Raw genomic sequence first — 16,209 nt, forward strand, 5'->3', positions numbered from 1 at the left:
GGAGCTCCAGGAGAAGAAAGAGCCGGAACACAAACACGGCTCGACCTTTCCCGCATCAGCACCCCCCACCCCGCCTCCTGCCCCCAGACAGACAAGGCAAACAAGGCCTGTGGCCACTTCCGCAGTCAAGGGCAGGTCAGCTGGGTCTGTGATTGGGTTTCGCTGGCTAGGCTAAGGCTAAGGAGCCTTTGTGAGCCCTGCCCTGGCGGAGCCTCTGAGCCCAGGGGCAGCGGGGAGGTGGGGACCTGAGGACCCAGGGACAAAGGGCGAGGGCTCCTCCAGGGCACACGCCACCAGCTGTGACACTGGCCATGCAGGGAGGTGCGTGCAGCTGGCCCCTGTGGGCCGGGCCGGGCGGGCAGACCCCGCTCCCACCTGGAGGTGGCGGTTGTGCTGGGCTTGGAAGGACGCAGAGCCCGTGGGATGCTGGGGAGGGAGATGGAGGCACACGCCCAGCCCAGGCCAACTCGCTGAGGGCGTCAGGGGACAGGGAGGCTGGACAGGAGCAGAAGCAGTAACCATGACGGGTCCAACTTAGATATGAAAACACATGTTTGGAGAGAGAAAAATAATCGCAAAACTCATACAGGAAAAAGGCGCTCAGGACTCTCGAACAGCGCCAGATCCCGGGGAAACCGTGCGATGTGATTGGCTACTGCCGGGTACCCCCCCCCCCCAGTCCTCCCATTCTTAGTGGCCATTCTGATGGGTGTCTGCTTCCTCCGGGATGGACTTGTTACTACTGTATTTCCTGTTAAGAGGATACAAAGACAGTGGACCCTGCTTTACTCTGAGGGTCCAAACTCCTTGTCGTTACCGGCCGTGGGGGTGTCTGGGCGTGACTCCCGACAGACTGCTCAGGGTTTGTTAGTACCCCGACTCTCCTGTCTATGCGGGGTACGGCGTCTGTATTTCCATGACGACGGTGCCTTCAGACTCATGAACGCTGAATTTTATCGGTGGATCGCTCCTCGAATCACCTTTACGCTGGTTCCCTCTTCACCCCCACTGACGCTTTTTGCCTTAAATGATGTTTTCTCTCATTGGTTCTTTATTTGTTGTAAAAATGTCTGTATTGTACTCTTGCCCCAGCCCCCTTTCCCCATAACCCACTGTTCTCACGGGCTCAATGTGCGTTTTTCGTTTGTACAAACTCATGCAGATGGGTATAATTTTTTTTTATTTTATGTATTTAGTTTTCTTCAAATATCCACCGAAGACAGAACTTTCCTTCCCTCCTCATTTTGGAAGCGGGCGATCGTGTCGTTGCCCTCAGCAGGCCAGCAGCTTTGCCCGGCACACGTGAGCTGCCGTGCCCATGCCCGTCACAGCTGCGGGCATCTGTGCAGCCCTCTGGGTGCACGGCATTCCTGCCGCACTCCCTCCTGCCACAGTTCCGGCCGTGAGGGGTCGGTGAAGCCAACCCTCGCTTTCCCTGGGCCTGTGTCTGAGCTGTTCGTACGTTTCCCTCCGTGTTCTGTGACGAGGGCTCAGGTGTGCTTCCTGTCGCCTCCTTCTGCGACGCCTTCGCCCTCTGTCTCCGGGATCCGTGCTGCTGCTAAGGAGTCGGCCGTGGGTCTGTTTTCATCGACTTCCTCAGTGCTGTCTTCCAGTGCTTCGAGTTCTGACTTTACCTTCTCTTTGAAGTTATCTGTAGAGTTTTTAATGTACTATATTATTCACCTTCAGTATTTATAATTATTTCTCTTTCATATCTCCTTATGGTTTATGTCCTGGCTAGTTCTCATTTTATAATTTCCTGTTTTGTTTTGTTTTTTATTAAGTGAGAGGTGGGGAGGTAGGGAGACAGACTCCCACATGTGCCTGACCGGGATCCACCCAGCATGCTCACCAGGGGGCGATGCTCTGCCTATCTGGGGTGTTGCTCTGTTGCAACCAGAGACATCCTAGCACCTGAGGTGGAGGCCACGGAGCCATCCTCAGCACCCGGGCAAACTTTGCTCCAATGGAGCCTTGGCTGCGGGAGGGGAAGAGAGAGACAGAGAGGAAGGAGAGGAGGAGGGTGGAGAAGCAAATGGGTGCTCCTCCTGTGTGCCCTGGCCGGGAATCAAACCTGGGACTTCCTCACGCCAGGCCGATGCTCTACCACTGAGCCAACCGGCCAGGGCTAGTTTGCATTTTATCAATATAATCTCCTGTTCTTTTTCATCTTTAGGCATCTTCATCACACAATAGCACTTATAAAGCATTTGTCACAGTTGCCACTATCTGGAATATCTGGAAGAAGTCCCCACACTGATTATATTCACTTTTGATGTTTTTATTCAGATGACACTCTTGTGGACAATCTGGAACGCTGTGGCACTGGCTCATTTTCAGGCGAGGGAATGGAGCCGATGGGCTTTTGCCCTTCTCTGTCACTTTGCTGTCATCGCTCCCTGTCCTGAAGCTTTGTCATAGCCTCTGCCTCCCACCTCCCACCCCCACCCCATGCCCAGCTCTGTTCTGCTGAGACGTAGAGTGACCACAGGCAAAGTCATCTCGTTAGAGGGAGGCTTGTCTCCAGCCTGCCTCCACTTTCCCGGGTCAGGCTTCAGCCGTTCTCCAGGTGTATATGTGTGATGTATATATTATACGTATATATCCATCCATCCATCTTGGTTTCCCTTTGTTTTATCTGCTCTGTGTGTAGAGCAGGGGTCCCCAAACTGCGGCCCTCTGAGGCCGTTTATCCGGCCCCTGCCGCACTTCCAGAAGGGGCACCTCTTTCATTGGTGGTCAGTGAGAGGAGCACATTGACCATCTCATTAGCCAAAGGCAGGCCCATAGTTCCCACTGAAATACTGGTCAGTTTGATTTAAATTTACTTGTTCTTTATTTTAAATATTGTATTTGTTCCCATTTTGTTTTTTTACTTTAAAATAAGATATGTGCAGTGTGCACAGGGATTTGTTCATAGTTTTTTTTTATAGTCCGGCCCTCCAATGGTCTGAGGGACAGTGAACTGGCCCCCTGTGTAAAAAGTTTGGGGACCCCTGGTGTAGAGCAATGACAGGTTCTTACTGCAGCTCTTGTCCGGAGTGCAGACATCCTCTTCAAACACACTCACTGTTATGTTCACACTGTCAGTCTCTGCCCAGGGACACCAGAGGCTCAGTTGAGACCCCACCGAGCCCATGGCTGTCTGACCTGGCCTGCCCCCTCCCTGGCGGTGAGCCCAGCAGCCCAGCAGCCCAGCAGGGGGATGGGCGGGAGGGTGGCCCCTGGCACTCATTGTGCGTCTCCCCTCGGTGGCTTCCCTCCCGGGAGGCTCCTCTCCCCACGCTCAGTCTCTCCCCTCCCGGGTCCCCCCTGCGGACCTGTCCTCTGGACACGCGCTGCCCTGACGATCCTTCGTGGTCAGCGAGAGCTGTTCAGCGGCGTCCAACAATCACAGACATGACATTTAATCTGCTCCCTGCAGAATTGGACACGGTTGATGGCGGGAAGGCATTGGTGGATCATCTGGGCCAACTTCCCCAGGGGACCCTGGGCTGAGCGGTATAAAAGGGGCAGCTGTGTGAGGGGCCGCACAGCCTCTCTGCGCCCCAGCGAGTGACTGCAGACCCCCAAGATGAGGGCCCTGTTCCTGATGGTCAGCCTCGTTGCGGCCCTCCAGGCCCACGACCCCTCCGTCTCGGGCGAGGAGACTCTGGATGTGAGGCTCAGGGGGGTCAGGGTGGGCTGCTGGGGGCGCAGGAAGAGACAGACGTTCATCGTAGGGTCAGGCGTTAACCCCCGCCCTGCGGGAATGACCACACAGAGGGAAAAGGTGCAGAATGACCGCTGAGCCTGGTGCAGAAGGCCCAGGAGTGAGGGCGCCCAGGGTCCCTCCCAGCTGACCGGCAGGGGCCCGAGCCAGCGTCTGGGACCTGGGGGGGGTCTGGAGAGGGTGGTGGGCATGTGCGGGTGGAGTGAGCCCCACTCCAGCCCTGGGGTGGGGAAGCGTCTGGGGCTGAAGATGGGGAGGGGGTGCTGTGGGGTCAACCTGGGCCCTGACCGGCGGGACTTTCTCCAGGTGTCCGGTAAATGGTATTTGAAGGCCATGACCTCAGACCAGGAGGTGTCCAGGAAAGAGATGGAGGTGGCACATGCCATCGCTCTGAAGGTCCTGGAAGGGGGCGACCTGGAAGCCAAAACCACCGTGGTGTGAGTGTCGCTGTCGGGCGGCCTTGCCCTCCCCGCGCCCAGACCCAGGCAGCTTCGAGGGGACACCCCACGGAGGTGCCTCACTGGCTGGGGGGGCACCATGCCGGGAGGGGCCCCCGATGGGAGCCAGGGGCAGCGCTGGCTGGGTGTGGGAGACACAGGGAGCTGCCGCGATAACACCAGGGCCCCCATGGTGCCAGGGCATCCGGTGGAGGAAGCCTGTTTCCCCGTAGGCCCCCCGGGACCTCGGCCGCCATCCCAGGGCGCTGCTCCCCGGCCGCGAGGGGGGTGCCACCGGGGCTGGGCTGGGTTTCACCACACACGGCTTCTGTGTTTTAGGGTCAACGGTCAGTGTCGGGAGATGACCCTGGTCCTGCAGAAAACCAAGGAGCCTGGCAAATATGTGTCCTGTGAGTCCACTCCTTTGTGACCCTGTTAACGCCCACCCTCCCCTCCTGCTGAGAGCAGCTCGGCTGTGGGCGGGCGTGAAAAGCAGGCGCTGCAGGACTTAGGAAAACACACACAGGACACAACGCAGAGAAAAGGTGGGTCCAGGGGACTCCCGGCCTCCAGGACCGAGAGCCCAGATCTCTGCAGCCTCAGCGTGTTTATTCAGGTCTCTGCTCATCAAGCAGATTAGCAGAGCCCAGGGGTAGTCAACCTTTTTATGCCTACCGCCCACTTCTGTATCTCTGTCAGTAGTAAAATTTTCTAACTGCCTAGCGGTTCCACAGTCATGGTGATTTATAAAGTAGGGAAGTAACTTTACTTTATAAAATTGATAAAGCAGAGTTACAGCAAGTTAAAGCATATAATAACAATTACTTACCAAGTATTTTATGTCAGATTTTCGCTAAGTTTGGCAGAATAAATCTTTATAAAACACCTTACTATAGTTAAATCTATCTTTTTATTTATACTTTGGTTGCTGTGCTACCGCCCACTATGAAAGCTGGAACGCCCACTAGTGGGAGGTAGGGACTAGTTTGACTTCCACTGCAACAATCTTATCAGCCTGACCAGGTGGTGGCGCAGTGGATAGAGCGTCACACTGGGACACAGAGGACCCAGGTCTGAAACTCCGAGGTTGCCGGCTTGAACGCAGGCTCATCTGCCTTGAGCAAGGCTCACCAGCTGGACACACACACACACACACACACCCGCCCCCCCGCCCCGTCAACGCACATATGAGAAAGCAATCAATGAACAACTAAGGTGCCACAACAAAGAAGTGATGCTTCTCATCTCTCTCCCTTCCTGTCTGTCTGTCGTTATCTGTCCCTCTCTCTGTCTCTGTCTCAGTCACAAAGAAAAAAAAGCAACAATTTTATCAGTGTTGCCGGGCAGCGTTCTGCCCCCGCAGGACTTGGCTTCCAATGTCCGCACCAAAGACTTGTTTCAGGGCAGCATCTGATCTCCGGCCATTTTCCTACACCGTCCCACTGGTCAGTTTGCTTTAAAGATACGAACCCCTGAAACCAAGTACCAGGTGTGACAGATTTGTCCCGAGGGACCTGGGCTGGTCACCGCTGTGCCACGCCCGGGGGGGCGGGGCAGAGTTGTATTCGGTTGTCCGCGGAGCATCCCATGAGCTAACCTCTTGGAGCTTTTGTCCCAGGTCCCTTCTGTGACCCGCAGGCGGGCGTGTGAACACCTCTCCTGCATGGGGCTCTCGGTGCCTTGGGTCCTCGGGACGTGGGGGGTTGGGCCTGGGGGGCGGAGCTCTGGGCCGCGGGAGCCCGTGGGAGCTGAGGGACTGGGCGGGCTCCGTGGCTGATTCAGGACTCGTGTCGCCGTCTGTCCACAGCCGGGCTCAAGGATTCGATCCACTTCACGCAGTCGCATGTGCAGGACCACTACGTGCTCGACTGCGAGGGCGAGATCCACGGGGAGAAGGTCCGCATGATGAAGCTGATGGGTGAGGGTCCTGCGTCCCGCCCACGCTGCCACCGTCTCCCCCTCCCCCCGCCCCCCCCAGTCCCGGGGTCCCGCCCACGCCGCCGCCGCCGCCGTCTCCCCCTCCCCCCTCCGCCCCCCCAGTCCAGGAGCCGGGGTCCCGCCTGGGTCTCCGTGGCGGCGGCGGCAACACAGGGAGAGCAGAGACCGGCTGTGGGCTCAGGGATCCGAATGTCACAACGTCACCGGGCGGGCGGGCCACGCTTTCCCGGGGTGGGGGCAGCGCCGCTCCTTTGGGGTCTCCTGGGGTACAGGAGCGGTGTGTGCGTGGGACCCGCACGGGAGGGAATTCCAGCTCGGGGTCACGATTCTGGGGGGAGAGCCAGTACCCCCCTGCCTGAAGACAAGACCCCCGGGAAGATCTCCTGAGCCCAGGAGCTACGAATGCCGGTCCAGTGGGGACATCCTGGGACCCAGGGACGTCCAGGTCCCCAATGTGTTCCCACACGGTGCCGCAGCCCCTGCGCCCCCAGGCTGGGATGAAGACCCGGCCGCCTCCCGGTCCCCCTCACCCTTGTGTCCCCTGGTTTCACCGACAGGAAGGGACCCGGAGGAGAACCGGGAGGCCTTGGAGGATTTTAAGAACGCGGTGGAGGCTAGAGGGTTTGACCCCGAGAAGATCGTCATCCCCACGCAGACCGGTAGGAGGGACGGCTCTGCCTGGGTGCCCCCGGCAGGACAGTCAGCTGGGCGCCCGTGTCTCAGGGCGGCTTTGTCCTCTCTGGGGTCGTGTGACCTGTCGGCCCTGCTAGTGGGGGGGGAGGGGAGTCGTCTGAATCGTGTGTTTTCTTTTCTCTACAGAAGCCTGCTCTCTAGACACCGCCTAGGGTAAGCGAGCAGTCCTAGGGGGCACTTGGAACAGAGTCCTGGGGTCAGTGTGACCTCAAGAGGTTGCATGGTCTTCCCCCCGCCCCTGTTCCACCGGGCAGGAGACCCCACCTGGGCCAGGCCTGTGGAGTGTCTGCAGACTCTGTCTCGGTGTGAGTCCCCGGGCCACTGGGAAACCCTTGCTCAGAGAGCTCTCCGCGCTGGGGGACAGGGGGGACACGGTCTGTGCTCCGGTGTGCCTGCTCACCAGGCTGGGCTGAGCTCCCTCCTCACCCCAACCCAGTGCTCACGACTCTGTTTACCCAACGAGCAGCTTAACAGACTCAGAAACAGGAGCCCCGTGCGGCTCCTCCAGCTCTCGGGTCCCTCCCGGCCGTGTGCCCTTTTTGGGAACGGGAGTTTCTGCAGCTGGCCCAAGATCCCCTGCCCAGGTGTCGGCAGAGCCAGAACCCGGAGCAGCATGCCTGCTCCCTCGCCAGCCAGCGTTGGCCTGAAGTCACCCTGTCACACCTGCACACCCGTGGGAAGGTCCCCCTCTGTCTGCTCAGCTCCGCCTGTCTGCTGAGCCCCTTTCCACGATCCCCTGTCCCGGCCTCACCCACCCTCCCCTTCCTTTCCAGGGCAGGAGGCACCACACGCCACGGCGTCCTGGGGTGGTGCCCCCAGGAACCCTCTGTCTGGCAGGACGTGGAAGGACCCTGTGACTCGGACCTGTTCTCCGGCCCCTCCATCCTAGCTCCCCGTCGCCCCCAGCCCCGGATCCACCTCCTCACTCCCCACATAAAGAACTTCTGCAGTTCCTGGTGACTCTGCCTGTCTGTGGGGCCCCTCAACTAGGCTGGGAACGGGGAAGGGGAGAGGAGGGCAGGGTGGGGAGGACAGGGGACCCAGTGATGTCCCGGTTCTCCGTGGTGGGCATCACAGTCCCCCGGGCATGAGGGTCAGGGCAGAGGGCCGGGCGCGGCGTCTCTGCCCGAGGCCCTGGGGGGTGCTGTCTGCAGGTTCTGGGTGTCACGTGGTTGGGGATGTGAGATAACAGGGTTGGCTCGAGTCACGAGGTGAGGACATGTGTGCCGCTAGGTCACCTGGCCCCCTCTCTCGTTCTCCTTTGGCGGGGAGCCGTGGCGGGAGTGAGGGGGGAGCTTGCAGCTGGGGGTTCATCCCAGTGGGTGTGACTCTGCTCCTGCGGCCCCCCCCCTCCAGGCTTGGCTGGACACAGGCGCTGCCCCAGGGGAGGGAAGCACTTGGGAGTGACCATGTGGAAATCTTCCGGTGTCATCGCTCCAGTTTCCTAAACATGCCTTGGGGTTCTGCCCTGGGCGGCCTGACAACTGCCCGCTGGGGTCAGGGTCCCTTCCTCGTGGTGGTGGTGGTGGGGTGACCCCAGCCCAGCTTCCTGGAGACACGGGGCTTGGAGGCTTCCTCCTCGCAGAGTCTGTACAACTTCCCACATCCCAGGCCCATGGTCCCTGATGGGGCACGGACAGTACCCTCGGGCCTGGCCACGGATGGCCGGCCCCTGACCCATCAGGCGGCGCCAGGTTTTGGGGTACGTCGGCTTTCTGTAATGATAATCCTCCTTATCCCCATGGCCCCTGCCGTGGTGTGAGGCCGTCAAGCTGGGTGCCGGGCAGGAGGGCCCTGGTGGCCACCCCCTGGCCCGCAGGCCCCTGTCTCGAGGGCTCCCGGGCACCGTTTCTCTACTTGGTGCTGACCTGCCCCTGAGCAGTGGCTCCCTCTGACCGGGCTTCCCCAGGGGCTGCGCGGAGAAGGGGCTGTAAGCTGTCGGCCGAGTCCGTAAGGGTCAGGAAGCGAAGACGCAGGGAGGGTGCACTAAGAGCAGACAGGTGATGGCCCCGGCTGGGTGTCTGGGTGGATAGAGCGTCCTCCCAGTGCACCACGGTTGCGGGTTTGAGCCCCGGTGTCGGAGCACATCCCAGAAGTAGTCAACGAGTGCACAACGAGACGGAACAACTGAGTGAAACAATGAGTTGGTGCTTCTCTCTTCCCTCCCTCCCTCCCTCTCTCTCTCTCTCTCTCTCTCCCTCTCAAATCAATGGAAAAATTTCAAAAAACAAATCATACAGGTGACGATTCTGCCCCAGGAGTGCGGTGGGCAGAGCCAGGAAGTCCCCACGTTCAGCTCCTGGGATGTAACGGAGAGAGCCTGGTTTCGGGGTCTGTCTTCCTAAGGAGGGGGCAGCAGAAGACGCTGTCTTCTGTCGGGAATCCAGGCCGAGGGCCTTCCGCCAGCACCGTCCACTTCCCAACAATCCAGCCCTGCTGAAGGTTGTCCCGGGGCTGCTCTGTGCCGGACAGTGGCCTGCAGCGGACGGGGCGGGACCTGGACCCTGGAGGGCCTGCAGGATCCCATCCCACAGGAGTGTGTGTGTGTGTGTGTGTGGGGGGGGGTGCCCCGGCCATTCGGTCAACGAGGACACCGGTCATTACACATTCGCTCCATGTCAAGTCCAGAACCTTCACACGACTCCCCTTCTTCCTTCTTCCTTCCTCCGGGTGCAGCCAGCTGCCCCTCCCAGCCAGCCCTGGCCTCTGCCCCGCCCCTCCCTGCCCGCCCCCACACCCTGTCCCTGGGGCACCTTCAGGCCTTTAATGGGGGCTCCTCTCTACTTTGTCAGCTGCTCTGATTGTCCCCAGGGGCAAGTTGTCCAGTGACCTGCTCCCCCCACCCCTGTGATTCAATGGCTGCCCCCCCCCCCCGGCCCCATCCAGCAGAGGAATTTGTTTCCTAATCTTTTATTGTGGTCAAATTCACATCCCATAAAATTGACCATTTTCAAGTGAATACTTCAGGGGTATTTTTTGTACATTCAGGGGCATCGCAACCACCACCTCTATCTCATTCTGAATGTGACACACACATACACACATACACACACACACACACAGGGAACCCCCCCCCTCATTAGCGGTCTTGCTGTCCCCCCCCAGCTTCCCTGCATCTGCACGTGCTCTGAGGGGACCCAGCGCTGTGGCCTCTGTCCGGCTTCCCCCACTCAGCTGGTTTCCAGGCCACCCCACCGTAGCCTGTGGGCGGAGTGAGCACCCAGAGTCTCCTAACAGAACAAGGCAAGTGCCAAAGATGCCATTGAAAATCACCCGCCCCACCCAACCCGGGGAAAGCGTGATTTAAGGATGAAAAAAAAAAAATGAGCCAATAGCAAGATGCATCGATTGCTGGAGGGTTACCTGACCCGACAAGGATTTTACAGCAGGCTTCGTGAAAACGCTTCCGCCAGTCATGACAGCACTCTCTACACGCATGAAAACACCTCTGAGACTCTCAGCCGGGCATAAAAGTTATATAAAAGAGCCAAATGGGAATGTTAGAACTGAAAAATACAACAGCAGCTCAGAGTTTGTGGTAGAGCACAGAGGACAAGTTCAAAGACACAGGTAGATTGCAGGGAAAGGCTGGGAAGCTAATGCCAGGCCAACACTAGTGAGAAGGAAGCAGGAGTGGGTGTAACTTTTTTTTTTTGTATTTTTCTGAAGTTGGAAACGGGGAGACAGACAGACTCCCGCATGCGCCTGACCCGACTGGGATCCACCCAGCATGCCCACCAGGGGGCGATGCTCTGCCCATCTGGGGCGTCACTCTGTTGAGACCAGAGCCACTCTAGCGCCTGGGGCAGAGGCCACGGAGCCATCCTCAGCGCCCAGGCCAACTTTGCTCCAATGGAGCCTCAGCTGCAGGAGGGGAAGAGAGAGACAGAGAGGAAGGAGAGGGGGAGGGGTGGAGAAGCAGATGGGCGCTTCTCCTGTGTGCCCTGGCCGGGAATGACAGTGTCTTCTGCTGCCCCCTCCTTAGAAACACAGACCCCGAAACCAGGCTCGCTCTGTTACAGCCCAGGAGCTGAACGTGGGGACTTCCTGGCTCTGCCCACCGCTCTCCTGGGGCAGAATCGTTACCTGTATGATTTGGGTTCTGCTGGAGGCTTCCTTGCATAGTCGTAACCGACCAAATCACTGGCCATTGGTCACTGAACTCAGCCTCCAGCCCCTTTCCCCTCCTCAGAGGTGGGGGCGGGACAATCCTTTAATAGTAGGGTTTGCTCCCATAATAATCGACCCCCTGGCCCTGGCCGGTTGGCTCAGCAGTAGAGTGTCAGCCCGACGTGTAGAAGTCCCAGGTTCGATTCCAGGTCAGGGCACACAGGAGAAGTGACCATCTGCTTCTCTACTCCTTCTCTTTCTCTCTGTCTCTCTCCTGCTCCTGCAGCCATGGCTTGACTGGTTTGAGCAAGTGGCCCCAGGTGCTGAGGATGGCGCCATGGCCTCCCCTCAGGTGCTAAAATAGTTAGGTTGCTGAGCAATGGAGCAACAGCCCCAGACAGGGGTTGTCAGTGAATCCCAGTCAGGGCGTAAGCGGGGGTCTGTCTCTCTGCCTCTCCACCTCTCACTTAATAAAAAACAACAGAACCCCAACCAACCCCTTCCTTAGGGTCTTTCCATGTCACTCATTAACACAAGCCCACTGTGGTTAAGAGGGGCTCGTTAGGAATCCTTCTTATCCCTCAGGAAATGCCCACGGCTGCAGAATCTCTGTGCCAGGGATGGGAAGAAGCCCGTGGGCAAAAGTGGGGTTCCAGTTGTGAGTGTGCAAAACACTATACGAGCTTATTCTTGTGTCCCAGGTACCAATACTTACGGCATTACAACGCTCCCTGTCTGTTGCGGGTTTTCAGTTCCAGAACCCCCCCGCGACAGGCGAAAATCCGCGAAGTAGCGACCTGGTGTTTCTTTTATTCTATATATGATATTTTAAGGCTTTATAAACCCTCCCCACACTCCTACAGACCATTCCCACACTCTTATAAGCACTTCCTGTGTGTTTTCCACGAGCAAGCCTCTGTCCATTCACCTGCTGTACACTACGTGTTCTGTTTCGACTGAATATTCACATTTTCATGAATATTTTTATATTGTTTTCAATTTCTTTAGGCTAGAAAATGCTTATTTTACCGCAAAAAATAATTAAAAGGATAAATACATAAAAATTCCTATATCCTGCCAAATCCCGTGATCCGGCGAAACACCTGCGATAAGAAATTAGATACAAACAATTTAAAAATCCTCGATACTATGGTGAGGCCGCGAGGAGTGAACCGCGACACGGCGAGGGACGGCTGTACTTCTGCACGGACAGTGAACGGCCAGCCCACTTTAGTCCACGTCCTGTGTCCTTCTCCCTGCAAATCACAGCACCGTTTCCCTTGGTAGCTGCTCCCCTCCTCGGGCTCCCTGTTACATTCCTGGCTGGTCTTTGCTCCTCCCCAGCTGGGACCAGTGGCTGGGGTGTGTGTGTGTGTGTGTGACTGTGTGTGTGTATGTGTGAGACTGTGTGTGTGTGTGTGACTGTGTGTGTGTCTGTGTGAGTGTGTGTGAGACTGTGTGTGTGAGACTGTGTGAGTCTGTGTGTGAGACTGTGTATGTGTGTGACTGTGTGTGTGAGTGTGTGACTGTGTGTGAGTCTGTGTGTGTATGACTGTGTGTGACTGAGTGTGTGTGACTGTGTGTGTATGTGTGAGACTGTGTGTGAGTGTGTGACTGTGTGTGTCTGTGTGAGTGTGAGTGTGTGAGTGTGTGAGACTGTGTGTGTGTGAGTGTGAGACTGGATGAGAGTGTGTGTGAGACTGTGTGTGTGAGACTGTGTGAGTCTGTGTGTGAGACTGTGTATGAGTGTGTGTGAGACTATGTGTGTATGTGTGAGACTGAATGTGTGAGTGTGTGTGAGTGTGTGACTGTGTGTATGAGTGTGTGTGTGACTGTGTGTGTATGTGTGTGTGTGACTGTGTGTGTATGTGTGAGTGTGTGAGACTGTGTGTGTATGTGCGTGACTGTGTGAGTCTGTGTGAGTGTGAGTGTGTGAGTGTGTGAGACTGTGTGTGTGTGAGTGTGAGACTGTGTGTGAGACTGTGTGTATGAGTGTGTGTGTGACTGTATGTATGTGTGAGACTGTGTGTGTATGTGTGAGACTGTGTGAGAGTGTGTGTATGTGTGAGACTGTGTGTGTGTGTGACTGTGTGTGTATGTGTGAGTGTGTGTGAGACTGTGTGAGTCTGTGTGTGAGACTGTATGTGTGTGACTGTGTGTGTGAGTGTGTGACTGTGTGTGAGTCTGTGTGAGTGTGTATGACTGTGTGTGTGACTGTATGAGTGTGTGTGACTGTGTGTGTGTGTGTGTGAGTGTGTGAGTGTGTGAGACTGTGTGTGTGTGAGTGTGAGACTGTGGATGAGAGTGTGTGTGAGACTGTGTGTAAGTGTGTGAGTGTGAGACTGTGTGTGTATGAGAGTGTGTGTGTGTGACTGTGTGTGTGAGTGTGTGTGTGTGTGTGGCTTTGCCCTATTGTTCCCTGTACAGCTCACCCCTGCAAGACCAGGAAAAAAACCCAAATTGTTTCCAGCTGGTGTCACAGGGTCCCTGGACAAGGTCAATAATATCTATGGGGACGCAGTGCTTGTTATCCGGAACCCACGAAGGCTAGCTGACAACGTCCGGTGTCGCTGGAGGATTCCTGGGCACGGGCGGAGTGGCGAAAACACAGCCCTCCTGGACAGAGACCACCCACCCCACAGCCCGGAGGTCAGAACCTCCAAGCAGCAGCACCATAACCTTTGTTCCAACTTTAGTCCACATAAGTGGAGGCACAAAAAAACGAGCGAAAGACCCCACACCCAGAGGCTGGACATGGAAACGTCGACCTCTGTCTCCGAGGACCCGATTCCCCCAGGGACCTCGTGAAGGGGCGCCTGCAGAGTGGGTCCCTCTGTGACTGGCTTCCTTCCCTCAGCGCAGTGACTTCTGGGTTCAGCCACTGCGGGAGACGGCAAGTGGCAAAAAGCCTTTGTGAGTTCGAGGCTTAGCAAAAGGCTAAGTTCTCCCCCACACACACCTCCATATTGGCTGTGAAGCTGAGTATTTGCACTCATCCCATCCTCCCACTTTACTGGCTTGCTCAAGTTACTAGAAGCAACTTACACGCCCTTCCTCTTACCCTTTGTTCAGATGTTGGTTGATTTCAGTTATGCATGGTGGGGGATTCCTGTTTACGCCTTAAATGGATTCCTGTTTATGCCTTAAGATAAGGTGACCAACTTTTTTACAATGAAAAGGAGGACAAAAATAAATGGAAGAAAACAAAATCGTCAATAAAAGAAACATTTTATTAATTGCAACAATAATACACTATAATATGATAAAGGCATAATAAAAACATTTGTAATATATATATATTTTACAGGGACAGAGAGAGATTCAGAGAGAGGGATAGACAGACAGGAACAGAGAGAGATGAGAAGCATCAATCATCAGTTTTTTGTTGCGACACCTTAGTTGTTCATCGATTGCTTTCTCATATGTGCCTTGACCACTGGCTTTCAACAGACCGAGTAACCCCTTGCTCAAGCCAGCGACCTTGGGTCCAAGCTGGTGAGCTTTTTTTTTTTGCTCAAGCTAGATGAGCCTGCGCTCAAACTGGCGACCTAGGGGTCTCGAACCTGGGTCCTTTCGCATCCCAGTCTGATGCTCTATCCACTGTACCACCACCTGGTCAGGCCATGCCTATTAATTTTTTTTATTTTTTTATTTTTCTGAAGTTGGAAACGGGGAGGCAGTCAGACAGACTCCCGCATGCGCCTGACCGGGATCTACCCAGCATGCCCACCAGGGGGTGATGCTCTGCCCATCTGGGGCGTCGCTCTGTTGCAACCAGAGCCATTCTAGAGCCTGAGGCAGAGGCCACAGAGCCATCCTCAGCGCCTGGGCCAACTTTGCTCCAATGGAGCCTTGGCTGCGGGAGGGGAAGAGACAGACAGAGAGGAAGGAGAGGGGGAGGGGTGGAGAAGCAGATGAGCACTTCTCCTGTGTGCCCTGGCCAGGTATCAAACCTGGGACTCCTGCACGCCAGGCTGATGCTCTACCACTGAGCCAGCCGGCCAGGGCCCCTATTAATTTTTAATAATCATTGTAAGAGAAAAGTACACAAATTAGACACATCACATCACATGCAATGAATCGACTCTGCATCGATTGAATATGAACACTGACAGATCAGTCTCCCAGTATCAAAAAGGAGGACACTTTTCGAGGGAGGACAGAACTTGCAGAAGAAGGACTGTCCTCCCTAAAGTAGAACGATTGCTCACCTTACTTAAGAGAATTCCTGAGTTTGCCTCAGAAGTGTGACTTTGTATCGGAGACTTCCTTATTTGCATACGGCTCTGCACTAGATAATAAAGCAGACTGGGGGCTATTTCACTCTGTCTTGCCATCAGCTGGCAGAGGCCTCCCGCTCCCATCCTGTTTCTCTTTAGGCCTATTTTCTTCATTCTGCATCATTCTCCCCCAGGACCTGGAATTACTAGCTGCGCTGGTTCCGGGCACGCCACGTTGTGGCAGGTGGCAGGTGGCAGGGTCCCCTTCCTTTTTGAGGCTGAGGACAACGTCCATTGTGTGCATGGACCCCATCTGGTCTTCCCGCCCACCCATCGGTGGACACGGCGCTGTGCCCGCCTTTTGGCTTTTGTCAATAACGCTTCCACGAACGTGGGTGTGTGAGTGCCTCTTCCAGACCCGCCCTCAGTCCTTTGGGGTGCCCACCCCAGGGGTGGGGTTGCTGGGTCTCATGGTCATTCTGTTTGCTGTTTGGGGGAACGACCACCACCCCCCAGCTTCCTTGGCAGCAGGAACGTGGCAGAGAAGGGGCGCTCTGTTTGGAGGCGTCCTGGGGAGTGCTGGCACATCCACCTCTCATTCTGTTTGCAGCGATAGGGTGCTCCTGGGGCGTGGGGCGCAGTGTTGGCATGGGGAAGAGTTTGGGGATGATTTCCTGAGGGGGACAGAGCCCCCTCCCTGCTGGGGAGAAGTATGCTTCCTTGGTGGACAGTAACCGTGATGTTGCATGCTTGGGGGGCCCCTGGAGCTGGGGGCACACTGTCATGACCCCAAAACAGACTAGTACTCATGAACCCACACTGCCGCCCAGTGTCCTGGCCTCACGGCGGCAGAGAACAGGCCTGGGTGGACTGTCCCCGCTGAGTCAGCGCCCATTGAGGCATCCCAGCCCTAGAAGAGTAACTGCCCACTTCCGCAGTGACAAGCCGGGCTCCCACCCAGCTCTAAGGCGCGAGGGGTCCTGAGGGCGAGGGGACGGGTCCTGCGGGTGAGGGGACGGGTCCGTGTGCCCGCTGGGCCGGGGCTCCGCCCGGGTCCCCTCCCTGGGCCTGGACCTGGGGGAGGCCGTGTCCCCCGGGG

General features: G+C 56.6%; 1 protein-coding gene across 1 annotated transcript; it reads left to right on the forward strand.

Moving 5' to 3' along the window:
• The first annotated feature begins 3,520 nt into the window (after positions 1-3,520).
• On the forward strand, positions 3,521-7,679 carry LOC136322707 (lipocalin-1-like). The gene is made up of 7 exons (XM_066254599.1): positions 3,521-3,658; positions 4,019-4,149; positions 4,489-4,559; positions 5,957-6,067; positions 6,645-6,746; positions 6,907-6,933; positions 7,554-7,679. Exons 1-6 carry the CDS (start codon positions 3,575-3,577, stop codon positions 6,930-6,932), a joined length of 525 nt encoding a protein of 174 aa, XP_066110696.1. The 5' UTR covers positions 3,521-3,574; the 3' UTR covers position 6,933; positions 7,554-7,679.
• The last annotated feature ends 8,530 nt before the right edge of the window (positions 7,680-16,209 follow it).

The sequence above is a fragment of the Saccopteryx bilineata genome, chromosome 2, assembly GCF_036850765.1.
Source record: "Saccopteryx bilineata isolate mSacBil1 chromosome 2, mSacBil1_pri_phased_curated, whole genome shotgun sequence".
NCBI lineage: Eukaryota > Metazoa > Chordata > Mammalia > Chiroptera > Emballonuridae > Saccopteryx > Saccopteryx bilineata.